General features: G+C 37.9%; 2 protein-coding genes across 2 annotated transcripts; one reads left to right on the plus strand and one right to left on the minus strand.

The window, feature by feature from the left end:
- Positions 1-37: 37 nt before the first annotated feature.
- Positions 38-18,560, minus strand: usp39 (ubiquitin specific peptidase 39). Its single transcript, XM_079451253.1, has 13 exons — positions 18,434-18,560; positions 14,106-14,187; positions 13,928-14,022; positions 11,904-12,040; positions 11,618-11,770; positions 11,154-11,379; positions 9,690-9,764; positions 9,177-9,244; positions 5,955-6,143; positions 2,928-3,070; positions 2,520-2,655; positions 2,346-2,432; positions 38-1,339 (listed from the first exon to the last, which is right to left on the minus strand). The coding sequence occupies exons 1-13, from the start codon at positions 18,483-18,485 to the stop codon at positions 1,289-1,291; spliced, it is 1,494 nt and encodes a 497-aa protein (XP_079307379.1). The 5' UTR covers positions 18,486-18,560; the 3' UTR covers positions 38-1,288.
- Positions 18,543-22,489, plus strand: cUnh2orf68 (chromosome Un C2orf68 homolog). Its single transcript, XM_079451254.1, has 5 exons — positions 18,543-18,655; positions 18,859-18,976; positions 19,322-19,437; positions 21,463-21,608; positions 21,736-22,489. Exons 2-5 carry the CDS (start codon positions 18,867-18,869, stop codon positions 21,856-21,858), a joined length of 495 nt encoding a protein of 164 aa, XP_079307380.1. The 5' UTR covers positions 18,543-18,655; positions 18,859-18,866; the 3' UTR covers positions 21,859-22,489.
- The last annotated feature ends 5,376 nt before the right edge of the window (positions 22,490-27,865 follow it).

Here is a 27,865-nt window from a genome sequence, read left to right on the forward strand (position 1 = left end):
TTACCTCCAGGTAACATGAACATTTTCTTTCCGATTGGCACAAAATTTTATACATAGCATCTAGACACAGTGCCGACAAAATATTTTTAAATGATTTTCAATTAGCCAATCCTCATACAGCGCGTATTTAATATATCGACATGAAACTTGGTGGTTCATCACAAGCCTGACATGTGAAAACATACAATTCCAGTACAGCAATTAATTTTGGCTTGTAACTTCTTAATGGTTTGGCAAAAAAATCTAAGTTAGTAATGCTAGATTCGGGGTGGCATGCAGAGTCAAGCGATAACCAGTTTACCCATGTCATCCATTTTGTGCATGAGCCATATTTAATATTGTTGTGAAATACAGTATCGTTAAGAGCCCAAGTACTACTGTCATTTATTTTGTCAATGTTAAAAGAGCGGGTCATCTATCTATACCCTTTCCTCTCTGATGTATTGATTGCAAAAACAAGTCGAGTCCATGAATTCTGGGTGCTGCAGCTTTCAAATGAAGCATAGTTTATGACAGTTGATTGCAGATAATTGTTAAACAAAGGTAATAAAAACACAAACACGCTGACTTCTTGCCTGTTTTGAGGTTAAAGTTCACCTTTAAACTGAAAATTCTGTCATCATTTAAACGCCCTCTTGTCATTTCAAACCAGTATTACTGTCTTTCTTCTGCAAGTTGGTAAGAGAACAGCACAGCCCCCATTCACTTTTATTTTAACCACTGCAAGTGAATTGGGGGTTCTTAAAAACATTCTTCAAAATATCTTCTTTTGTGTTCTGCATTCAAAAGAAGTCATTCAAGTTTAACGTGAGGGTGTGTAATTAATGACAGAATTTTCCTTTTTAAGGTGAACTACTGCTTTAAATGACTATTTATTTAATATACCTCACCCCTTTCCAGTCATGTCAAATGTAACCTTTATTTCAAAAATCTGACTATACATTTAGAAAAAATCTTGGCGTCAAGCTTTTTAAAATAACAATTCCTCTGTGGAGAGCTAAATTATAGTATATAGTCTACAAGTGTATTAAAAAGTTTCTTATTACAAAGAAGAAATCCGAAAGATTACCTAAAAAAAAAACAGGCATGCTTTACGGTTTACATTACAGATATCTCAGCACTCAATGACATGAAAAATATTAAATTAGATCATTAAATCAGCCATTACTGCAATTTTTACATGTCCTTTAAAGCAAAGTTGAGTTCTGTTGAAAAGCATAACAAGATCAGGACTAAATACAGCACAGGAACAACACGTCATACATGTAATGCTGAATTTTTGCAACTCCTATGCCCCTGTATGGCTTTCTGAAGAATCTTTATCTTGTCTTTTCCAAACCTGGGGAAAGAAAAAGTTGGTTAGTCATGTTTCAAATAAGAGTAAAAATCCCATAATTAAGCAAATTGCTCTGCCACCAATGACACATGCATGCATGCACACCCGCACGCAGACACATTGAGTCATGATGTAATTTCATGTTTTCCTGTATCTTTGGTCTGTTACAAGTTGTTCATGCATTTATTAGACAAGTAAAAAGGCAAACATTAAAGTCTCAAACTAACAGAGTATTTAAAAGCAGAGGCTCGTCCAAACCTGCTTAAAACGCTTTATTTAAACACGGCCCCAAAGAACACCTCCCAAAATGTGCATTACAAGTGAAAAACTACTTAGTTGGGTCTTCCAAACGAGGACACAATTACAAGTTTACCGGGCGATGTAATCTAATGGCTGTTTCCAAGCACATTTAGGCTGAAATAAAGTCTGTGCCTAATATGTCTGTTTAAGTGTTTTACGGGTTGTAAAAATAGATACAGTGGTGTGGGCGGGCTAAATAATTTCATAAAGGCAGGACCCGCAGGTTGGAAAAAACCCTGATCCGCGCATTACTATGAGGGGTGACACATTTCCACCACATGCTTGAGGTATTTGGCCAATCACCATGCACTGGGTAGCTGGCCAATCAGAGCGCACAGCGTTTATCACAACAATGATAAAAATGATTTTTGATAAAAAACAAGTTGTTTCAGAAAGGCGGGGCACAGATGATCAATAGTAATGCATGTTATATGAAAACTAATGTTTTTTTTAACCGTAAACCGTGTAAACACCAAATACTCTTCATTTTAGCCATCCAATAGGGCACCTTTAACACAAGTTTTAAAAAGTGATTTTCACTTATTTAGAACGGTTTTATAAGTTTAGATAAAAAAACTGTAGGAGAAAATATATGAATATAAACTTCAAAAGCTCATAGAACATTTTTAAACATTTCGAAAAATTTATAATTGCTCCTCATAAGGAGATAACTATGTTCATGTAAAAAATAATAAAACAAGTTGCAAACCTGTATGTATGCTTCTGAAAGCGTAATCATCTGCGGCAAGATATCAGTGACCTGCAAATCCTGAAGTTCATACCACTTTCCTGTTCCCTGTTAAACATCAACCACATTAACTATCAAAACATACCAATGATGCTGCTGCCATGTTTCAAACTGAAAGAAATGTAACACACTCACATGATGCAAAACATGGATTCTGTATGAGCCCTCAGATGGCTTTCCATCATGAACTATGTTTGCCACCAGATCATAGGTTGTAATCTTCTCAGTAGCCTGGGCCTCTTCCGTGAGGTACTCGCGCAAATCAACATTCCTATCAGGGATCACAATAAGAACATGAAATTCCATACGCAGAATTAACATAACTAAAACGTAAGTTACTTATAAAAAAGTTTTTTTTAAAGAACATTTCAGTTTTGTTGTGCATTTCAAAGCCAAGATAAAAATGATTTCAATTATGTCATTAATGAATAATTATGTTGATAAAAATAATAAGTGTTATTAATACTGTATATTTTACCATTGTTACAACAGAAAAGATGCAATATAAACAGCAAATACAAAATGAAACCATTTCAAACATACGTGATTGGAAAGTTGACAATTGTGGGGTTCTTTTCAACAAAAAAGTTGTTCTTCGTGAATCGTTTGATACAAAAGATAAGGTATGGGGGAAGCTTGGTTAGCTGAAACCTCTTCAGAAAGTTTTCTTTGTATGTCTTGTACTCCTGTGAAAAAAAAAACAATTAAAACCCAAATTAATTGCTTGAAAATTTAAGCACTTAAAGGTCCAGAGTGGGATTTTTGTCAAATCCACTGACAAAATGCTATATACACCTCGAAAGACATGGTTTTGTATTTTATAAAGACCTTATGTTTGTATTACCTTAGAATAAGCTATTTCTTTCTTGTTTACATACAGACCATGGCCATGTTGTGCCGCCATGTTTTGAATAGCAGCTCTAAACAGACAAAAGGCTCTACAAAGCATGTTTGTGGTTTTCTTCCTGTGGGTCTTTTTTTAAAGGCAGCTTGCATCGTCACTAAAGATGCACAGAAAAGAAGTAGGAGAAGAAGTACTAGTTAATTTGCATGAGACGCAACATCTCAATGGCACATCTTTTATCAGTATTGGATTTTACAGGTATAACGATGGGCAAATTCTGAATGCATTAATCATAAAATCAACTCACTGTTTTAGTGCCAGCTATGCAAAATGATATGTACATTTTGAAATATTTTACAATTTCACCTAAAGAATTTTGACTGGTAGTGTAGTTTACAATACAGTTATGTTATAATAATCGTAAACTCATCAAAACCTTGGAATTATTCAGTTGTAACTAAAAGCATTCAAAATGAATGTCTAAAAATAAATACAACTATTTTAGCATCTTCAAAGAAGTCAACCTCTGACTAGAATTTATTGAATCGTTCTCTTGGCCTTTTATGAGCCAGCTTCTTGATGTCTCAACCTGGGACGCTTTTTTAAAGTGTATTGAAGGAATTTCTATCTATACTGGACTCTTTTTATTCATTCATTTGTCTAAGTAATCAATTTCAAAAATATTAATATAAAAATGTTTTCTAGAAAGAAATTAATCTGTTGGCACAATTATATTTTTGTCCACACAAGTAATTTCAGACATTTGATAAAAATGTTTCTCATGCTCTTAAACAATTTTCAGTGATCCCAAACCTTTGACCAGTAGTGTATACAATTTTTTTTTAAAGAACTTCAGACAAATGGCCTGATGAACAAAGCATTCTTGATATCTCAAAGAACATAGAAGCTAATTTAGATGATGCAGAGCAAATATGGCAAAGCCCGACATAATGTGGACATTTTAACCGGTCTGAGGGGCTCCGCCCAAAGCACAGATGCATGATCAGTTACCTTTATTGTACTACTACCAGCAATTTACAGATTTCTATAAACCTTGCTGTAAAATTAACCTTACAGCAACAAAAAGAAAAAATTATTCATGTGACATCACATAACAGTAAAAGAAAGTAAGTAGAGCATGTCTACTATTCCACAAATGATAACACCAACCTGGCAAATAGTTTAAAATGAAGGTCAGACGTATTCATACCCTAGGTAAATAAGATCAAATACCAACAGAAAAAAATAGGCCAAGTTTGGATCTTCCAACAGGACAATGATCTAAAAACAAACATTCAAATTTAAAAATAATGGCTCACTGAGGACAAGACAAAGCTTCTGCAATGGTCATCCCAGTTCCCTGACCTAAACCCTACAGAAAATGAGTGGGGAGAACTGAAGAGGAGAAGCACCAACATAGAAATGGAAATCTAGAGGGACCGGAGTGATTCTGGATGAAAGAATTGTCTCTGATCTCTTGTCAGGTGTACCGTGAGGATGAGTTGCAAATGTTATTCGCCGATCTGACTCCAAAGGGGAATATTTTGCCTTTTGGAAATTACGATAGTCGTCTAATGATTGCGCGTCATTAGATAGTGCAAGGCGTGAGTGTTCACGAAGCAGAAAACAAGTGATCATTTCAACCCTTTGAGGGAGAGGGAGCAGGGGTAGGAGAAATATGGCTGGAATTAGCATTAGCTCTTTGGATCCAGCGCCCCAAACTGATGGAAGTAATATTGTAATAATTTAGCCTTTACTTAAACACAAACCTGACACATAACACAAGCCTTCTCACTGTTCCCTTTCCCTTTAAACTAATTCCCTTGACAACTAAAGAAAAAGAGATGACAAACAGATTCCTTTGTGTTTAGATTCTGGCCGATAGTTAACTGCTAGTTGTAGAACTAAAATAGTTAGCTAGCATTCCCTGTGCGTTCAAAAGTAACGCTACATGAAAAATAACCTTGTTCCACAGTTTCTGATTTCGGCATATGTCACGGCTCCAGAATGCGTCTAAAAATATTAATTTGCGAGTGATATTTTTGATGAGATCACCACTGGCCGCACCACTAAGCGGAAACGCATCACAAAAAAAAGAAGCCAGGCCTGCAAGAGCGCTGTGCAGGTCTCAGGGAATGTGACCTCAAGTGCTCTAGCGGCAACAATGCCAGACCAAAAAAACACTATACACACAACGCGGTTTGCCGCAACAAAATGTGAACTCACACAAATGCTCCCAAATACATTTTGAGGTTGCACAGGTCTAATCCCAGCACTCCATCATGTCAACTACGTTAGGATATTATGACGTGTCGGATCTCACAAGATCTCACCACACCCCTAATGGAAATACATGTTAAACTAAGCTTATAAGCTATTAAAAGTACCTGTGCTAAATTAAATGCTTCATTCTGACTGGCTGACAAAACTTCTAATGGTGTGCATTCTTTTTCAGGAAACGCACACTCATCACATCAGCTTGTCGGTGTGTTCATTAGGGAGACATTTTAAACATTCTGAGGGGAGGCTGAAATAAATCAGGTGTTTTATATAGAGAGATATCTAAGGGCCAGGTTTGAGAAACACTGCTCTATACAACAAGTAAATAATTGATGTTGCTTATGTTTGATTCCTTTTTCATATTGTACTAAGCAATAGATGTCAAAAACGTATATAAAAAAATGTCCTCTGCATTTTATAGGGTGTCGTTTCCATAAATTTCGCACCTTCTCTGTGTTTCCGTTAAACTTGGCTAGGATGCTGAAGAGAGGAACTTGAGGAATGATGAGCTGTTCCTTCTCATCTTTGTAGAGGGGTGCAGTAGGCAGGTCCAGGGTCAGGTACAAGAAGGTAGACTCTGACATCTCCTCTTGATATTCATCCTTCAGGAGAAGAGCTTCTTTTTCTTCTGCAGGCTTAAGAAACGTTAAGTTTAAATAAAGTAAATCACGTTTATTTTATAGCAAATCATCATGCATTTTTTTATTTTGAAAAAAATACAGAGATTAGAAAACTGTGAAAATGCTTCAACAAGCAACTTATGAAGTGTTGCATCAAGAGAAGATAAAATTCCGACGGATTTAACAAGCGAATTATAGTAATAATTTTTAGAACACACATTCTCTTGTCCTGTCCTTAGTTAAAATTACACTGCATATATGTCGTGTAGGCGACATGCTGCTAATGCACACTCTGAGGTAGACAAAATACCCATTAACAGGTAAAGTGCAACATTTGTCTCTAAGTGAAAACTTATGTTGGTAATATTTTATTAATTTAACTACTGAGTACCATTAAGTAAATTTTTAAGCATTTTATGCATTATTAATAGCTTATCTTTGTGAACTGACACATTTAACTGACACACTTCACCCAAACATTCAGACATATTTACCCCCCATTGACTACCACAGTAGGAAAAAATTTAATGGTAGTCAAAAGCTCCCCAGAATTATTTGCTGCCCTATATTCTTCCAAATGTCTTCTTTTGTTTTCAACCGACCAAAACATATGTAAAGTAATTGTTCCTACTATGGAATCAATAGGGGGCAAAATCTGTCTGGTTATAAGCATTCTTCCAAAAATCTTTCTGTGTTCACCAGATTTGGATCAACTCCAAGGTGAGTAAATGATGAGAGAATTTTCTTTTTTGGGTGAAGTATCCCTTTAAAGAAATTGTATAAACCGGGTACATTTATACATTTAACAGCATGGGAACATCTTCAAATAAACTTGAACATCTCAGATGGGAACCAGCTTAAATAAAATAAACCTGAAAACATCTCAGTGCAGCAACTTTCGTTAAACCCAAGCACATTAACTTCCATTCTCATATATGCAGAGAGCATCTGTTATTTTACAAGCACTATTTGCCATGCTAAACTCTTCAATTGTTCAGGTTTTCCTCATTTATGTGTTAAGCGCCACCCAGAGGAGCCATGACATAATAAAGCTTGGTAATATATTTAAAGTGTCTTGTTTTAATAATAATTATAAATATTGATGTTTGGCACCAGCGCATCGATTCTCGTATCGCACGGATGACAATGACGACGTCGCCATATTGATATATTGTCCCACCCCTAGTATCAATCCAAGTAAATTTGCATTCCATGTTGAAGAGTTTGCTTCAATGGACTTCTAGCTAACTTTTCAACTACATGGAATGCAAACTGCAGCAACTCGAAAACCCTCTGCATTTTTATGGTCAGCGGTGTTCGCACTTCCATCAAGCTTTTTCACATGTGAAATGTTTAGCATGCCTCTTACACAACATAGTGAGGGAAATAATAATTTGATCCCCTGCTGATTTTTTAAGTGTGGCTGCTTACAAAGATATTATGGGTCTATAATTTGTATAGTAGGTTTATTTGAACTGATAGAAAACTATCCATCCATCCATCCATTTTCTTCCGCTTATCCGGGGCCGGGTCGCGGGGGCAGCAGTCTAAGTAGAGATGCCCAGACATCCCTCACCCTAGACACTTCCTCTAGCTCTTCCGGGGGGATACCGAGGCGTTCCCAGGCCAGCCGGGAGACATAGTCCCACCAGCGTGTCCTAGGTCTTCCCCGGGGTCTCCTCCCGGTCGGACGGGCCTGGAATACCTTCCGGGGAAGGCGTCCGGTAGGCATCCGGAACAGATGCCCAAGCCACCTCAATTGACCCCTCTCGATGTGGAGGAGCAGCGGCTCTACTCCGAGCTCCTCCCAGGTGCCCGAGCTTCTCACCCTCTCTAAGGGATCGCCCAGACACCCTGTGGAGGAAGCTCATTTCGACCGCCTGTCTCCGGGATCTTGTCCTATCGGTCATGACCCAAAGCTCATGGCCATAGGTGAGAGTAGGAACGTAGATTGACCGGTAAATTGAGAGCTTTGCCTTGCGGCTTAGCTCTTTCTTCACCACGACAGACCGGTACATCGACCGCATTACTGCAGAAGCTGCACCGATCCGTCTGTCAATCTCCCGTTCCATCCTTCCCTCACTCGTGAACAAGACCCCGAGATACTTAAACTCCTCCACTTGAGGCAGGAACTCTCCACCAACCTGAAGTGGGCAAGCCACCCTTTTCCGACTGAGGATAATGGCCTCGGATTTGGAGGTACTGATTTTCATTCCAGCCGCTTCACACTCGGCTGTAAACCGTCCCAGGGCATGCTGAAGGGTCCTGGTTTGAAGGGGCCAACAAGACAACATCATCCGCAAATAGCAGAGACGAAATCGTGTGGTCCCCAAACCTGACACCCTCCGGCCCCGCCTAGAAATTCTGTCCATAAAAATTAAGAACAGAACCGGTGACAAAGGGCAGCCCTGCCGGAGTCCGACATGCTCTGGGAACAAGCCCGACTTACTGCCGGCAATGCGAACCAAGCTCCTGCTTCGGTCGTACAGGGACCTGACAGCCCTTAGCAAAGGACCACAGACCCCATACTCCCGAAGCACCCTCCACAGGATGCTGCGAGGGACACAGTCGAATGCCTTCTCGAAATACACAAAACACATGTGGATTGGTTGGGCAAACTCCCATGAACCCTCCAGCACTCTGTAGAGGGTATAGAGCTGGTCCAGCGTTCCATGGCCCGGACGAAAACCACACTGTTCCTCCTGAATCCGAGGTTCTACTATCTGCCGTATTCTCCCTTCCAGTACCCTGGCATAGACTTTCCCGGGAAGGCTGAGAAGTGTGATCCCCTATAGTTGGAACACACCCTCCGGTACCCCTTCTTAAAAAGAGGGACCACCACCCCGGTCTGTCATCCCAGAGGCACTGTCCCCGACCGCCACGCGATGCTGCAGAGGCGTGTCAGCAAAGATAGCCCAATTATATCAGAAAGGTGCAACTATAAACAAGATATATTATCATGCAGTCCTATAATTTAAATTTGAAACGGCATTGCAACTATAACTTAGACCATCATTACAAGTCAGAAAATGTCCATCAGTCACCTACCAGATCTGGATGGGGAAGCTTCTTGGAGAATATTCTCATGGACCCCTGAAACACCTGTGTGACGATGGCTGTAGAAGATTAAAATATAGAATGAGCATTTTCAGACTGCACTTTGCACAGTTGTCTAGTTACAATGGTAAACCGCATAAAGTAGATATCATAAAATAAATTCCCCAATAAATCTCGATTCAATCTTCTAGAAATTCTGAATCATTTAACTAATGTCTATTTTATTGATAGGTAATATAATAATACCAATGTAATGTTATCGGAGCAACAAGGCAAGAGAGTATACACAAGCAATGGTGGAAGAGCAAAATATAATCTCTGCATCTGATTTGAGCAGTTCTCGCAGTTATTAATTCTAAAATAATATGTATTTACTGTAATGCTTATAAAAATTACAAAAGAAATGCATAAATAAATGTAATTAGTTTAATCAAACAAACATAAACAAAATATTTCAAGATCTACAAATCCCTAACATAAATATATCACAAAAATTAAACTCACTTGATTTTTTCTTTGTACCACCAAGGGCACCATGCAATGCGTTAAGGAACCAGGAAAGAAAGTCCACAGCATCCCCTAAAGGGCAAAAAGCATAGGAAGTTAAATAGTTTTATTTTGAAAAATTAAACAGAAAATAATAAATGATTTTCAAAAACCAGTAATAAAGACGAGACTTTTTTTATAAATTGATTAAAAGATTAATTTTGTTTAGTACAGTTTTAGAATACAAAAGAGCAGCAACAAGAACAACAGTTATATTGTTTAAAATATGAACGTGTCCATTTTTGTTTCTTAGAAACAACAGGTTAATTTATGACCTACGACTTTTGCTAAACTGCACACAGTACGGCCAGAACAGACTGTGAAAAGCAATGCAATGTACTCTAATGTGACTTTAATTGCTGTCTTTCTCCAAATGGATGGTTAAGTCATACATCCTCTACATTTGTCAAAATTCTAAATTAAGGCTAAAAATGAACAAGTCTTCCAACATTTTTTTTTGGGTAGGGTCGCACCAGCGATTCGTAAGTTCTTTCTTAAATGAGAATGTACAGTCCAAACTAGAGTCTAAGTTAATACTAGCTAGTTTGTAATAAACTCTGTGTGTTATTCGGTTGCACCATTTGGTCTTAAGAGTGTAGCTAGCAGTTCGTAATCTCTCTGTTAAGTAAAGCGTAGTTGCATAAGATGTCTACCTTCATTAGTCCTATATCAGCCATTACTTGGTTACACTACTTAGATAAAGTTGTCGAAATTTTGTGAATTCAAATTTCAAATGTGACCCTGGATCACAAAACCAGTCTTAAGTAGCACAGGAACATTTTTAGTAATAGCCAAACATGCATTGTATGGATCAAAATGCCAGAAATGTTCCTATCCTGACTAACCATAGATAAATAGAAAGCTTATTTATTCCACTATCAAAATTTCGATTCATTAAATATATTACTACCCAATCATGAATAAGATAGGCATTTCATCAAATATTTTAGATAAATCTAGATTAATAAACAAATGCTGATTAAAAATAATACAACATAATACAATCATAATTTAATTTTACTGCCCACCACCACTAAAATAAAATAAAGGTCATTTTATTTTGACATGCACAACGCAGGCAGATACACAAGAGGGAGGCGCGCTAGTCAGAGCCGCTAATAATGTTATGTTATCACATAATATGTGATTTACAGCTTCCGTAAATATATTTAGTTTATACGTAACGTTACGTTTCAACTAGGTTGATTGATGCAACTCAAAAATATTTAGTAGTGCGAAGTTGCCCATTTAAGTCAAAATTAGGTTAACTTGTGCACAACTGGTGCAGCCAAGCAGCCCTTAATAAGTGAAGGAAAACCATAAATTAAATGTACTTACTCTGAATACCACTGTCCCAGATGGTTATTGGTCTATACTACATACTCGATACAAAAGATAAGGACAAATCCATTGGATTTTTACCTTGCTTAGTGATCTGAAACTTCTTTTTACTGCATAACACCACAGCCTGCAACATTTCATGCGGTGACACATGGGCTTTAAAGTTGCGTGGGTTCCAAAGCTTGCGCATTAGTTCCCCAAAGCGTTGAACCAGCAGGAACATGATATCACCTGGTGGCCGACGAATATTACGATAGTTTTCCTCTTCAAGGAAATAGTTCCGTAGCGGGGGCACATTTGACAGGGCCTTAAGGATAAAAAAAGATGGCACTCAATGCACTGCATATAACAGGAGTTACAAAACACTTGTGCCTATATTTGCTCTTCGATTAATCTTAAATGGTAAAACAAGGTTTTATTTTAATTATTGAATTTACCTAAAGCAAAACGTTTTCACTTTTTTGATCCATAGGCATGTTAGCGTAAAATGTGTTTGTGATGCCAGTTGTTTTAATATTAACACTTAGCATAACTGTTTATCTTACCTGTAGGACAACATTAGCATAGTCATTGGCCTTGATATTATTGAGACCCACAATTCCAGGCAGATATGTTGTGCCATCGTAGGCTCTGTATAGCTTTCCTTGCTTATCCAAACCAAAGATATGCTGTTTGGTAAATGTAGGCTTCAAGACGTACTAAAATAAGGAAACATATCAAAATTTAAAGAGGTATAAGAAAAACAAGCAGGCTGACATATGCAAATTATTAGTCAAGAATTTACACTGTTATGATTATATATTTCAAAATGCATAAGAAAACCACGCTCACTGTAATATCTTCTAATGATGAGTCAATAATCTCATAATTGTCTGGCAAACAGTAGAACTTGAGTGTGTGGAGATTCAGGAACACATGGTGAGTCAACTGAACACTGTGGGTGTATGCATGAGACTTCTGCCCACGACCTGAAATGCAGACAAAAGCAGTATAAAACATCTGGATAAATAACATGCAAAAATATTTATTTCCATTTCACAGCATAGACCATTTTGTAAACAGCACAGGCCCAGAAGTAATTTTTGCTTTAGTTTTTTAGTTCACTTAAAATGACCGACTACAGGGGGACTTTATTTAAAAATATCACTTAAAAATTAACCACAAGTACAGTATAGCAACTAGGGATGCACCAATACCACTTTTTTACATTTGGGTACTTGCCAATACAGAGTACCGATACGAGTACTTAATAATGACTCGTGCATTCTTTCATGTTTAAACATTCTTTCCAACATTTCTTATTTGTAAAAATATTTAAAACAATCTCATAACATTGTTTAATGTAGTTGTAATTTGTCGGTGTTGTAAATTATTTAATTTGATTGGTAACAGCCCTAGTGTCTTATTCTCATTTATTGATCAAATTTAAGAATGTAGGCTTTGCTTCAGCTTTCAGTTTATATTTCATAAGATAAAAGGTAGAAAATATCACAAATATGCAGATTTAAATATGTCAAAGCTGATTGATCTTCAGAATAAATTATATTTACAACAATTGTGTTTCCTTATTTGAAGTAAACAAGCACGTGAAGGAAGGACAAGCACGTGAACAGGCTTAAAGTTGAGCCTCTGTCATTTTTACTGACCGGGGTTGTCTCTTGACTTGTCTCTCGCTTCTCCAGCGTTTGCTGCAAAGTTGGTTATTGCAGTTTCCTGGTGCTAGCATTAGCAAAGTCCTAGACCCCGGCTTTATTTTGGTGCTTTAGATGTTTAATCAAATTGCTTGTGTTAAAGGAGCTATTTCTCAACCCTCCTCTTGACAATTTAGCAGAGCACAGTTTGCAGTCTGCTCTACTTTTATCATCATTGCTTATCTTAAAATATCTCCGCAGTTGGTGTGCGCAGGGAAATTTATGACTTTCCGCACGACTCCACATCAGAAGTTGCCATAAGGTAGTATCGGGTGCGGTTGTATTGGGGAAGTTTTACGAGTACATGAGCACAGTATCGGACCGAGACCCGAGTACTGGTATCAGTGCATCCCTAATAGCAACTGCAAGTTCACATGACGTTATTTTAAATCATTACGTTATTTTAAATACATTCACAGGCAAACCTCTTCAAAAACAGATCCTCTGTCTCTTATATATGTGCAATGTAAGCAAAACATAATGGGTATATTAAGTTTTAACGGTTTCTCTGAAGACTGAGGGTTCAGTCAGTGGAGAAAGAAGGTTTGAGAGTGTGATATGAAGGCCTGCTAACACCAGCACTAAGCAAAAAGCGTATAGAAAAAACAACCACAGCTCTTTACTAAAAGCTTTGCCTGTTAAGAAAACAAAGCATACATTTGGTGCAATTACTGCCTGTCATCGAGTTTGTGAGAAAACATTTTGCAAACTTGAAGCTTGAGTGCTGGTGAGTCACCCCGAAACGTTTATATAAAGATATTCTGTCCCCACAGCATGACAAACACCTTGTTCTTAAGGTTTTTTTATTGTCTTTTGTCGTGTCACATCATACCGCTCGAATGCGGTGTAGACAAGGTGTTAAAGTGTGAGGGAGACTTACTTGTGCAGTAATATTGAAAACTGATGATCCAACGATCACGATGCAATGTCATATTGAATCGAAGACATGTTAATCGTAATTGAATAGAATCATGAGACCAGTGACAATTCACACCCCTATCAAAGCATTTTCACCACCGGCGGACGGATTTTTTCACAGTTGTGTTGTTAAAATAAAAGTGCTTCAGGACCAGTGTTGTTGCAAAATGGTCAATAAGACTTCATTTCAAACGCATGTGATTTTAAATATAGGTAAAGAAGTTAAAACACTTTTGTCACACAAACCTTGGAAATATTTCCCACAGATCAGACAGGCGTAGGCATTAATGTGTGAAAGCGAGACCGAACAAAGCTTCTCAAAATCAAAATCCAAAACACTCCTAATGACAGAAGAGATACTGGTAAAGCAATATTTAATAGAGTAACAATCTGTGATCGAATTAAGGAATTAAATCATTTTAACCTGTTGATTGTGTCCAGATACGGACAATGTCGGCTTCTCTTATCTTCAACACCTTGAAAACGCCCAATTTTCAGCGGCACCTCTAAAATAAAAGACACAAGACAATAATGAACAAATATGTAAAATTACATTTATTTCACAGATACTATAAAGAAGCAAATTCACTAAACATGGTTTTCACATGAATCTATGATGATATCTATGATGTGTCCCTGAAAGTGTGTCCATGTATGGTTACCCATACTTCAAATGCGCCCTCTGCATTTAACCCATCCCTGGTGAATAGTGAACACACTTTCTGCAAGTCGTCCAGAGCATTGGGGAGCTATCATTGCAACGCCCAGGAAACCGGTTTTATTAATTTACACTGCCAGTGATTTTCTGGAATCTGTGCATGCGTTCACACACATACCGTAAATATCCCATAAACACACGTGACATAATATACTGTAACGTAATGTGATGTGATTTTTTTTGTCGTCAAAATTGGGCTGATAGGGATATTTCCTTGCAGTATTTTTAGGTGGCTAAATAGCGCAATTTTGTTATTACATTCATTTATTTACTGCCAAATAGACCTAAATAATCTTTTTAGGATATTATGAAATGACAAATACGTCAGTTGTAAAAAAACTTTCTTATTGGTAAATGCAGAACAATGAAAAACATTGAGGCACAAGAACGAAAGGCAGACTATAGCCCAACGAGATTGAGCTTAACGTATGATCAATATAAAATGTTGTATGAAAATAAATAAAAGCAAATTGTTCAGGCTTGTTCGGTGCAAATTTACAGCCTAAATGAAAAATATAATGGAACACCACGAAGCAAAATATATAGGCTGTGAATACTTATGCACATTTCAAACAAACTTCTTTCACGTTGTCATTATGGGGTATTGTTTGTAGAATTTTTAGGAAAATAATTAATTGAATCCATTTTGTAATAAGGCTGTAACATGAAAAAATGTGGAAAAAGTGAAGCGCTGTGAATACTTTTCCGGATGCATTGTATACTCTGGCAATTAGGCTGGTTAGGGACCGTCTGCAAACTTACAATGGTTTTCCATTCGATTTAAGAAAGTCAGGCTTTTTGTCTTTGGTAATTATAGGACAGTGTAGAGAGAGACAGGAAGTGATTTAGGAGTAGAAAGTGGAGCAGGATCTTGAAAAGACGCCAAGCCGGGACTCAGGGCACAGACACACCTCATGTCTGGAGAAGACACTGGGAGAGTATTTAAAAAACTACAACAAAGTAATAGTAATGGTATAATAGTGTCTATATTATTATTTATAAAATATAGTGCATATCTATGTTTTAACAAAAACAATTTTTGAAAATCAATCTGCCAAAGTATATTTTTATTAAATAACTAGTGGATAAACGCTTACGCGTCTTCTCTCCTTCCTGACTTGTTTGGCATGAGTGCAGCGTGGCTGCGTGCACGTCCTCATCTTCCGCACAAACACACTCTCTCTCTCTTCCAATGATCACCATGAGTGTGCGCGAGCCCTCAACCTCTCGTATTTAACTGATTTTAAATGCAAGTGATAAAGCAGCATTCGTAATACAGCAACACATTGTCGAGAAACAGCATATAGCCCCTCTTCAATGTAGATGTACTGCATTGTTTTTTTTCTCCGATGATGTTGCGTTTATAAATCAGAATTTTATCAGCGGTTGGTGACGGCTGTTACAACGGCAGTCACCAGCAAAGTTCAGATTTGACTTATTTTTAACTGCTAACGTGTGTTTTACATTATAATCCTATGGAGTATACAGTGTTTTCAAAAAATGCCCTGAGCACTTTTTTAAAATCCATCCCCGGCGTCTTTTTCTGCAGCTCAGAGGGTCTTTTGAGGTTGAAAAGAAGTTCAACTTTTCTGAAAAAAACTCCCTACGTCATATGTGTTTCGTTATAGCAAAGACACTCTCTGTTTATAATTCAAATAGACTTCCGTTACACTGCCTATGTTTCTCTGGCCTGCCTTCGTGCACAAAGTTGTGGCATTCAGCTGCAATTTGTAACCAAACATTTTATTATAAAAACTTTTCCTTGTTTCCCTGTTTGCCAAAACAGTCCTAACACGACATGAATTTATCTGCTTTACACGCAATTTGAAATTATAAAACCAAGATTTATTAAAACACTAAACACAGTTCGCGTTATCAGGCACGTGATTCAAAGCTAAAAGCTCCTATGTTTTATTGGGAAAATTCTAAATAAAATGCTTTTCTTTTGTGGAAACATCAAGATTTCTGTGTCATTGTAATCAATAATTGTTTTTCTTAGAGGATGATGAAGCTGAATGCTACAATCATAAATTCTTAACTTTGGACGCATGCAACAACATTAAAGTAGTCTAATTTTAGGTCTGCATTCACCATGCCAGAAGTTTTTGTTGTCCAAGATATATAGATAATAAAAATATCCAGTTAGGTATATTGTTAGAATATCCACAGTTAAATTTGGTGTCTTGTTACCCTTTTCAAGAAGAACATTTTGGCACTGGTTTCATTATTGAGCTATTGATACAACAATAAAAAGTCTGTTCCCATAGTTCAACTAGTACAGCATTGCATTAGCAACACAAGGTTATGGGTTCGATCCCAGACAATGCACATGATAAAAGACATGTGTAGACTAACTGCACTGCAAGTTGCTTTGGATAATGAGTAACGTAGGCAAAACACTCATAACAGTGTTGTATTATAAGTATACAGTTGTTTTGAGTTTTCTAATCAGATATTAGAATAAATTATTTCTAAAAAGCACAGAGTTCGACTTTAGAGAGTTTCTGTTACTGTTTTACAGAACATCTAGATGCTGGTTCTGTGAACAGAACTGTAACACAATGCATTATATTGAAATGGGTTAACAAATACATTTATTAATTCAAATAAGTATGCTTTTCTAGCCAACTTCCAAAGGTTGTGTCTTGTCCCTGGGTCCTAGACGAAAATGTAGATGTTGGTTTAATTGACAACAGTGTAACATAACAAAAGCTATTAAATGTGAAAACTGAGAGAGAGCTTTGGAAGTTTTGCAAAGAGTGTGCACTGCACAGCCCAGAAACTGAGGTTGACATGTCAGAGTCTGTGTATTTTTTATTCATTTATTCCCAATGCTGAATATCAAACTACGAGCAACTGCACAGTGTTCCTCTAGGGGGCAGTGGCACATTCTTGGAAAGCTTCCCAAACTTATCCATGAATAATATTATAATACATTTTTAGATCATTTGTTGTGTTATAATTGTGTAAATAAAACCAACATTTAAATATTCTATGAACCGGTAATAAGACACACTCTTCAAAGTTGAGATAAAACATACAGTATTCTCTAAGAATACTGATACATTTCGTTGCACTGTACTTGTATGTGTGTAATGACAATAAATTGAATCAAATCAAACCAAATAAGAAAATGTTTCATCAGATTTAAATTTAAAGCCACAATATGGAAGAATTTTGTTGTGAAATATCTAAAAATCTTGCACCATGTGATATTTCATGGAGTTGTCCTATAATTCCACTCTCCATCCAGCGGTCCAAATTTATCCAATAGTGTGTATACTAATTTACATAATGTCTGGACATGTTGTTCTTTGAACAAGTAACAAGGCACACACCTTGAACTTGACATATCAAACTGTATGCATTTTAAATTAATTTGTTCAAACTGGTCAAAATAACAGCAATAATCACCCACTAGGGCACGGTCAACTGCAAAATCTTTGCCAGCATTTTCTTATTTGTTCCATTGCAATAGCTTTACTTCTGCTATAGTTTTGTAAATAAAGCCAACAGCAACATGTTCTTGTTTGAACCAGTAACAATTTAAATTCATTTATAAAATGACGCATTTAGATAAAATCGCAGATTTTTTGCTCCTCGTTTTTTGATTTGCAGACGGTGCCTATCCTAATACATTTCATTATAAGGCATTTCAGTTATAATACCTTAAGGCAGAAAAAAACTAATTAAAAGGCACTGTGTTTTCTCTTGAACATTTGAAAGCAATTCGAACTAAACATGTCTCTTATCATTGTGTCAAATCGTTAAAGAACTATTGTTTTTTTCCGAGGCTGAATCTCTGACAAATCTCAAACGTCGAACTAACTTTACATCGGTCTCCTGTGATCCTTCTCTAAGGACTGCAACTATAGCAAAATAGTACATTAACATATATAAAGAACGTTCGAAGAACGATTGGCTATCAAACAACTCGGCGGTAAACAAACGTTAAGGAAACGTTCGGTGTTTGCTGGAATATACTCTTTATTGTAAGCATATAATAAATGAATAAATGAGTAAATAAAGCATACCTTCATCTTCGTGTTCATCGATATCTTTCTCTCGTTTTACGCCTGCGATCATTGTACCTTTTTATATGTAACTAAAATTGAACTGTGTATGCACGTTGCGCCTACTGAAACGTTTTCCTGTACGCTTTAAAACTTCCGTTGTCACTTCCGGTTAAAACAGGGTGGCCAAAAGCCGAATAACTCGGAGTGGAGGCAGAGCGAAGAGGGAAAATAGCAGATATGGTCAGTGTTTAACTTTCGCGATCATCAAGTGTACAGACATGAAAAATGTGTAAACAAAGATAATATATTTCAGAATTTGGAATTATTCTCCCATTGTTCATTAATAGAAAATAACTCGGAGTGCGGTTTGTAGTGGCCATCAGTGTCTAGCGCCTATAACGTTTGCTAAAATGAATTGACTGTTGTCAGCGTTATATTTACAGAGAAAACTATGGACGACGTTTCGCATGATGCAGAGAACTGTGTCAAATATAAGCATGGTGGTCGCTTGGATATGAGCCACGGGTTCCTTCGGCACATCAGGAGAAATCAAATAGCCAGGTGTCGCACAATCTTTCATCAGCATAGTGCATTTTAGTTTTAGCCCTGAAGTATATGGAAATAATAAAAAAAGATAATTAAAGATTCACTCAAGAATAAAATCCTACAGATAAACATAAATTGAAAGTTATTTTAATAGTAGGTTCCTATGGATAATGTGCATTATCAGAACTGGAATATTGGAATATTGTCTCAGGGGAGCTAACGTTATAGGAATTAAAACATAATTACAGGAATATTTTCGTTGTTTCCTTTGCACTTTTATACAGGGGCATTTTGAAATGTTGTTCATATTATCGTTATAATCGTATGGTTGACATGCAAATGTTTTATTATTTTATACAGGGATGATTATGACAGAGAGGTAAAACAGGCCAAAGAAAAACAGAGGCGTAGACCCACCACCACCCCCCGCCATCCAAGAAGACCTGACCAACAAGTGTATCACCCACGCCATCAGAGTAAGTTACATAGGCGGACATTATTTTATTCACTATTTCACAATATAAAAAGATGCAGTTTGTTTCAGTTAAAATTATGCAAATCAATTAAGTAACATGCCAAAATATTACTTAGTATAACTTAGTGATACTTCGCCAAAAATGTTGATCGTCGAGTTGTTAAAAATCTGAATAAATGTCTTCGTTATGATGAACACAGAGACAAATATTTGGAAGAATGCTTATAAACAAACAAACAGATATCGCCCCAATTGACTCCCATATTAGGAAAAATTATTTAATCAGTTCTGCTGAACACAAAAGAAGACATTTTGAAGAATGTTTGACAGCAAACAGTTCTGGGGCACTTTTGACTACCATTGTATTTTTTCCTACTTTGGGAGTCGATGGAGGGCAAAATCTGTCTGCCTACAAGCATTCTTCCAAATATCTTTCTCTGTGTTCATCAGAAAATAGACATTTATACAGATTTGGAACAACTCGAAGGTGAATAAATTTTCCTTTTCGGGCAAAGCATCACTTTAAGGCAGCTGTGTCAAGATGTGAAAAATTCCATAAGGCAGCTCAGACTATATTTTTTAAAGGGGTATCTCGTCAAGATTTTTAAATTGTGCCATATTACACAGTACAAAACATTGTCGAGACCAGTTACCCTATAAGATTATTAATGGTGCCATAGAGTCTGTAGCCATATATTATATTTTAATACCACACCTTCGGCACAGGAGTCACGCTGTCTAACAAGGAGTGAAGTTTACAAATGCACACTTTAACACAGTTTAGACTTGCAAAAGGGCTTCTGATCGATCCACGTGTTAAACTGATGAGGCAAAATGTATGGCATTTTTACTCTTTATACTTTAGAGCTAACGCTTATGATAGGGAGTAGTACATGTTTTACATGTGTAACGAAGGCCAGCTAGTGTTAGAGCTGCAGAGGCTCCCAACCTCAAGAGGTGTTCTAGCTACAGATGCTAGGAGCAGTGGCCTTTAGCCTCCTCGTTAGAGTGCCTGCCTCCAATGCTGGACCGATTGCTGGTCCGAGTGCTGCTCAGAGTGGGCTCGGGTTGGACCATTTACAGTGGTGCACTGAGGTTATGATGCTACTGTGTTTCTTTTTGGTTGTTTATTCTGATGTCCCGCACTATCATATAAAGAAGGTCATATACTGTTTCCAGGTCCAAACACTCAATAAGATGCTATAGGCAAACAACAAAGATGCTAATAAAGTTCAAGGCGAGCTGTAAAACTACGATCCTTTACCTTTATCTTGATCATAACGAAATCCCACATGGCCAGTCAGTTAATATTTCATAATTTATTCAAATATTGATGTCGGAGATTCCGTAAGCCTGGAGACTGTAGTGTATAATGTGAGTAAATTATCCAGGACCAATTACACATGCTCTAAGGGGGTGATCAATCAGCCTCAGATGTCACATCCACAGACCGTTGGCTGAAAGTCTGATGCCTACGGCACACTGAACTGGAAACACTTCAGCAGATTCAGAGTTCTCGAAGTTGAAGGATTTCCGCCAGACCTGTGTGTTGTGTTCTTTAACGGTCTGCCTGTAAACAACATAAAGCCACCTGTTAGACAGACATTTGTTGTGTTTACAATCATAGTTATTTTTAAGATATAATTTGATCCAGTTATTCATTAGACATTGATCTGAATTCCTTTTAATCCAGTTGCTCTATTATTTTAAACTATGATTTATCTCTAAATGAGGAATTCATTAAAAACTTGCTACTGATGAGGTTTAAAATAAAAACAACTCATACCTCTAGTAAAATTGCGGGAAAATGATAAAAAACAGACACATAAGCGTCATGGCATGCTTCATAGATGAGTTTATTATCAATAAAAAAAATAAAACACCTTTATGATCTCTGCTCTCCTTTCTTATCCAATACATACAAGGACAACGAAATCGAACCCATGACCTTGGCATTGCACAATATGGGTCAATGGAAATATTACCGCTGGGTTTGTTATATTGACAGTGTGTTGTTATATTTCAGATGGCTCTGAGTGTTGTGTGCATGTGGGGACAGAAGACTGGAATGAGAGCAGCTCTGGCACAGATCAGGAAAACACTGGCACAGAGCTATTCTGGCTTGATTACCAGGCTGACAGCGGGCAAATTACATCATTCATTGTTCACAAGGTTTCTGATGAGCTTTATTGAAGTAATGGTTAAAACTAGTCATAGAACATTTGAAAATGAACAATTTGTCAACATTGTTTCTTTTATTTAAATCAAATTTATTAATTTGTAAATTCTTTTGAGACAGGAGGACAAGCCAGAAACGATAGTGGAAAGAGTAGCAGAGATGAACTTTTTGGACTCAGCCATGAGGACAGCATTGGTGGCTCGTGTGGGAAAAGAAATGGACAAACGATGTGATAAATATTAAGATGCTGAAAATAACGTGTTTGTTTTATGTTTTTATTAAGAGTGTAGGTTTAATATTGTGTTTTATATGTTGTGAAATATAAAAATATTGTGGACCCAGAATGGAGCATGATATATTTCTATCTTAACTTACTAGGCATGCCAAGTTTATAAGGATTTTACACAATACATCATTGCATTATTATTGCATATCTGTTGATTCACTATAAGTATGTGTTGTTGACCGTATGACAGACATTTGACTCAGTTTCGCTTACCGTGTGCGGATTATGACAGGCATCCATCTATCAGTTTCAAACGATCTGCAAATCCAGAGTTATAACCACTGTTTATATAACATCCATCACCGTTATGCGTTAAACAAACACTTAAGAAAAGTGGTTACATAATGGTATTTCTGGAAAAAACGTTCAGAAACCTATACAAACCTTGGGGGAGTGTTTCGAGCACAGAAATACTATGTCATAAGTCCAACTCGTCTTTGAAAAGTTGACCATGTCAAGCATGAGAAGCCAGCGTGTTTACATTGTAAATGCATCAGAATGCATGAAACCGTGCTGAACTCCCCCCCCCCCCCCCCCTTTAAAGTGTGTGTACAGCTGCGGAACAAATTAAAAGACCATTTCAGGGATCGTTTGTCTGATTTAAGTATTTAATATTCAAAGGTTTATGTTTAGATTTAGATTACGTTACTAAAATCCGTCCGTTGGTTCCCTCAGAGTTCTGTGGACTTTATCAGGCGACCAACCTGACGTAATGAGGGAAATTTTCGTAGGCAATACTGGCCAGAAAAAATCAACTAATTGCTTTAACTTAAGTTCAGCTTGTTGATTTGACATCTGTTTTCATCATTTACCCAAAATTGAAGATACAACTTTTATTGAAACTTCTATTCAATGACATCTGCCACATGGTTAAATGCTGCAGTTCAAATTTATTGCATTTTGTGTGAGTAAAGCTATCAATATGCACCCACATACACTGAACAAAATACTTTTGTTATTACCCCCATTTTTCATGAGCTGAACTCAAAGATCTAATACTTTTTCTATGTACACAAAAGGCCTATTACACAGCATGATTATTGGACAGGTGTGCCTTCGGCTGGCCACAATAGAAGGCCTCTCGAAAATGTTCAGTTTTACTGTAGTGGGGGGGTCCGAGAGGTCCGACATTTTGAGCTGAACTCAATATTATGCACAGGTGTGCCTTAGGCTGGCCACAATAAAAGGCCACTCTAAAATTTAAAGTTTTATCACACAATACAATGACACAGATGTCATAAGTTTTGAGTGAGCCTGCAATTGGCATGCTGACTGCAGGAAATGTCCACCAGAGCTGTTGCCCGAGAATTGAATGTTCATTTCTCTACCATAAGCCATCTCCAAAGGCGTTTCAGAGAATTTGGCAGTACATCCAACTGCCCTCACAACCACAGACCATTTTGTATATAGAGTGAACCAGAAGGATCATGCCTAGGGACGATCATTCCAATGGTTTATTTTTGTCTTTATTATTTTATTTTATAATTTTTTTAGGTAATCCGGGGGAAGTTTGCCTTCCAACTGGTACCCTCTGAAGACTAGTAGAAGTCTAGTTATATTTTGGAAAGGTATGTTTAGGCATGGAGTCGTTTGTTTATTACTTAATTTGTTAATGGATGATGGTGACTTTTAATTAAGTGTGTTCATAAAGCAGCCGAGTGTTGTGCAAATCAAGACATAGAAAAAATAACAAATATCACCAATTTGTAATCAATGGTACGGATATACTTCAAACTCAACACATAAATTTGGAATATTCAATCTGCAGAAGTTTGTTTAAACAGGTTTCAACGGGTGATGGTGGTGTAGAAAATTGGCTGTTGATGGCGGTAGTTTTCTTTACGAAGAACGATGCAAAATCATCAGCCGTTAACTCAGATGAAGGTGTGGGATCAGGCAGACGGAGGAGAGCAGAGAAGGTTTTTAAGAGCGTGCGAGAGTCAGGAGAGTTGCTGATCTTCGAGTGATTATAATCAGTTTTTGCAGAGGTGACGTCAACGGAGAAAGTAGAGATGAGAGACTGGTAGAAGGAGGTCAGTATGGTCTTTTGACTTGTGCCATTTTCTCTCAGCTGACCGGAGGCTGGTGCGATGTTCACATAGTACATCCGATAACCAGGGGGCAGACAGGGATGCACGGGCTGGTCCAGATGTGAGAGGGCATAGGTGTCCAAGCAGGATGTAAGCGTGGAACACAGAGTGTCTGTGGCACTGTTGGTATTCAAAAGAGAGAGCTCCTCAGAGGGGGGGAGTCCAGACAAGACAGCAGAGGAAAAGCATTAGGGAGGGACCGCAGGTTGCGCCGGAAAGTGACCAGCGGTCAGACATCTGCGTTGTCTGAAGCGGTGAGGTCGAGGGTGACGAAGAAGTTATCAGACGTGTGAAGCGGAGTGACCTGAGAGTGATGATTGGAGCATTTCTTGAATCATCCTTGACATTTGCAAAACAATAAGTGCATTTCTGATTTTGATTGTTTGATTGCAAGAGACGGCACATGATTCACGTTTACGCTTTTACTGTTTGTAAAATAATTTATTGACAGACCGTGTCATTGCCATGCAGACAGGAAAAGACAGCACTGCATAGCACAAACAAATTTAGAAATCTGAACATAAGACAAGCTCATTAGGGAAACATGTACATGCAGTGCAGTGGAATTACAGTGCAGTCTTCCTACACCTCCTGACGTTCCTGTCTTTTGGGCAACGAATTCTCATCCACATCACAACGAACATCTTCTCTTGCGATACAGCGTGAAAATCATCTTTCAGAGTGTCTAATCAAGCCAATGCAGGCATCCGCTGTGATGTTATCACACGCTACATCCATGGCAGCCAGAAGGGTCATCTGTGTATGCAGCTGGCGATCATATACTTTTAATCTTCATGCTGAGAAAAAATCCTCAATGGGGTTAAGGAATGGAGAGTAGGGTGAGAGGAACTCCACCAGCATCCTGTTGTGGCCCGCAAACCATTGCCTGATGATGTTGGAGCGATGGAAACTGATATTGTCCCAAACTAACACGTACTTTGGCAGGTCATCTTCAATCTGACCCCTCTGTTGTTCAGGGATGAGATCCCTGTAGAGAGTGTCAAAAGACTGTTTAGGTGTGAAAAGGGGCCGTCTACAACCCAGTGAAGTTGTCTTGCAGTCCTATGTGGAAAAAATATAGTAATGCAAAACACTAAATTGAGTAAAATGAAATGCCACTGTTTACTTAAAGTATGCTTACTGTATATTGTAAAACTAGTGCTTAAATGTCGTGGGGGATTATACTATTCAACAGAGACCCATTATAATGCATTTTGATCAACATGACATAAGCAATTGATAATGTAGGAAACTGCAGAGAATTGTGTCATAATCATTTGCATGGATGTACCAAAGCATTTGCAACTTGTTCAAAGAAATGAGAAAATGCTTGTTTGATGTGCACAAGTGACACAATGATGTAAGGATTGAACAAGAAGTTTTGAGAATTTCAAATCGGATCTGAGAAATGTACCAAATTGACTTAGAAAAAACTGTATTTAAAGTGGGTGGGGGTACTTTTGGGGCAGTTTTGTTTCACCTAAGTGTCCCATTTCCACCCCTCTCAAACTGATGCATGGATGCATATAGCCAGAAACAATACGTTTGATGCATGCAAAGATGCAACACTGTGTGTCGAAGGATATTTATTGTGGTTTAAACATGCCTTTACATTTAATATGCTTTATGATTTCATTATTGATTACTAACCGTGCATAATATGTTGAAAATATAACCAGTGTGTGAGTTGGGTTAACCAAGAGTTAGGGGGGTGATATTGATAGTGTTTTTCCACAGGAAACGGTATGTGTGTGTGTAAAGATCAGATTACACACGGAGCCCCATGGAATGTGGTGGGGTGTGGGGTGTTTCCATATGATGTTTTACAGAGGCCAAGAGAGCAAAGCAGTGTGAGCTGGTTGGCTGAGGCAGAACAAAGGAGAGAAAGCGGATTGGACGAGTCCCAGGCTTCCCCAACCCCCCATCTGTAACCAGAGACACGTCGTGAAAGATTATAAATACCATGTAAAATTGTTTTTCTGGGTCGGTCCTTTGTGAGACGTTTGCGTCTGAGGACCCACCCAGCAGCTGTATTGTTTGAGACCTCTGATCAATAAACTTCAACATTTTCTTAACTGGCCTCTCTCCAGTTTTGAACACGCAGAACATAGCACGAATGTTCAACAGATGGTGACATCCGACGTGATTGGAGAAAAGGGGCATTTAGAAGAATTGTAAAAGTCGGAGATTGACCGAGAACTGGGACGAGACAACTTTGACTTCAACACACACGCGACAATATAAGAAAAGGTAAGCAGAAACCTGTTTAAACTAACTTCTGCAAATTGAATATTCCAAATTCATGTGTTGAATTAAAAGAATCCAGGCCTATTGCACGCCAAAATATACTTTTAAAACGCCCGTGGGTATCAGTCCCAAGGCACGCTAAAAGTCGATTAAATTGTATATATTGAGGGTTTATTGTGTACTGAATATTATTTTAAAAGTATAGTAAAAGATAAGTAAACTGTGTATATTGAGAGTGTATTGTGTATTGAATATTATTTTAAAAGTATAGTGAAAGATAATTAAATTGTATATATTGAGAGTTTATTGTGTACTGAATATCAGTTTGTAGAATGTCTGAGTTTGAGAGAGAATGTGAGGAATATGGGTGTCCCCCGGTAATTACACAATGGGGAAGAGTAGTGGATATGTTGATGGCTCAGACGGAGCCGAAAAATCATAAAAAAGAAAATAAGATTTGGGAAAGTAAATGGAGTCAGATATGTATGGAAAATTTATGGCAGGAATCAGAGAAGGTATTGATTAAGTTAGCACCAAAAATCAGCGAAATGGAGGAAAAAAACGCATGCAAGGTTAAACAAACATGTAGAAGGAGGAAAAGATGTGAAGTGGTTAGAGAAGAATAAGCATAAAAAGGAGGAAGAGAAATTGCGTGAAGAACTACGACTGTGGACACGCATTGCGCTGACTGCCACTGCTTTGAGTCCCCCTAAGAAGAGCACAGAACATGTGCAGTCGGAGAAGTCAGAGAAAGAGCTGATGTTAGACAGGAAGTGAAGGACGGAAACAGTGAGCCTGAGTCATCAGCACCGCCCCTGAACAGTACCGCCCATTGTATCCAACCCTCACTCAGCCCCCACCATACACTTCACCAAAATCGACTCTCAGCAAACAACTTGAGTCATGGTACTGTTCTGGCTGTGGGTGACATAAGGTGTCTGTTGGGTCAGATTTTGACAGCCTCTCAGATGGGGAGTTTTGAACTCGAAACCCAAACCCTTAAAGCGCCAAATGACACACCTTTGTCGAAAGTAAGCACAATGGTGGGCAGGGCACTCGGTCGATTGTACCCATTGCCACCCACTGTATACCGAAACATCAAGTTTCGCATAAAACCAGGTGAGACAGGTGCAGCATATTATTTCAGGTGCGGCTGAGTGGGAACAGATGGTGGAAGAAAATAGTTTAAACAACCCAATTACACGAGACATATTCAGAGCAGCAGTCATGGCAGGTGCCCCCAATGGTGTTAAACAAATAATGGAAAATAACCCTGACATTCCAATTGCTAGTAACGAAGTATTGGAAAGGCATTTAGTTCACCACACAGATAGGGCTGTAGAGAAAGCAGGAAAAGATGAAGAACAATTAGAAAAGATAAAAACAGAGTTGCTAAAATTTCAGTTAGAACAAGCAAAGAATGAGGGAGGGACAAAAAAAGAGTTAGCAGATGCCACAACAATCCCATCAGCCACCCCCTTACCAATATGATGGCCCACCCTATGAAGAAGGTCATTTTGAGGGACACTGGGAAGCACCCAAAAGGTATACACAAGCTCATGCAGCAGTGGGGAGGGGAAATAGACAAAGGGGCAATTGGAGGGGTAATAATAGAGGGAGGGGGTCT

The sequence above is a fragment of the Barbatula barbatula genome (genome assembly GCF_947034865.1).
Source record: "Barbatula barbatula genome assembly, chromosome: 2".
Taxonomy (NCBI): Eukaryota; Metazoa; Chordata; class Actinopteri; order Cypriniformes; family Nemacheilidae; genus Barbatula; species Barbatula barbatula.

Bases quoted from the DNA above. Each gene is read 5' to 3' on its own strand.
- usp39 (XM_079451253.1), bottom strand. From the start codon at position 18,485: ATGATCGCAGGCGTAAAACGAGAGAAAGATATCGATGAACACGAAGAT. The intron at 14,023-14,105 runs GTTAAAATGATT...TTCTGTCATTAG, and splicing joins TATCTGGACACAATCAACAG to GAGTGTTTTGGATTTTGATT. The intron at 11,771-11,903 runs GTGAGCGTGGTT...TCCTTATTTTAG, and splicing joins CATCATTAGAAGATATTACA to TACGTCTTGAAGCCTACATT.
- cUnh2orf68 (XM_079451254.1), top strand. From the start codon at position 18,867: ATGGACGACGTTTCGCATGATGCAGAGAACTGTGTCAAATATAAGCAT. The intron at 19,438-21,462 runs GTAAGTTACATA...GTTATATTTCAG, and splicing joins GTATCACCCACGCCATCAGA to ATGGCTCTGAGTGTTGTGTG. The intron at 21,609-21,735 runs GTTTCTGATGAG...CTTTTGAGACAG, and splicing joins CATCATTCATTGTTCACAAG to GAGGACAAGCCAGAAACGAT.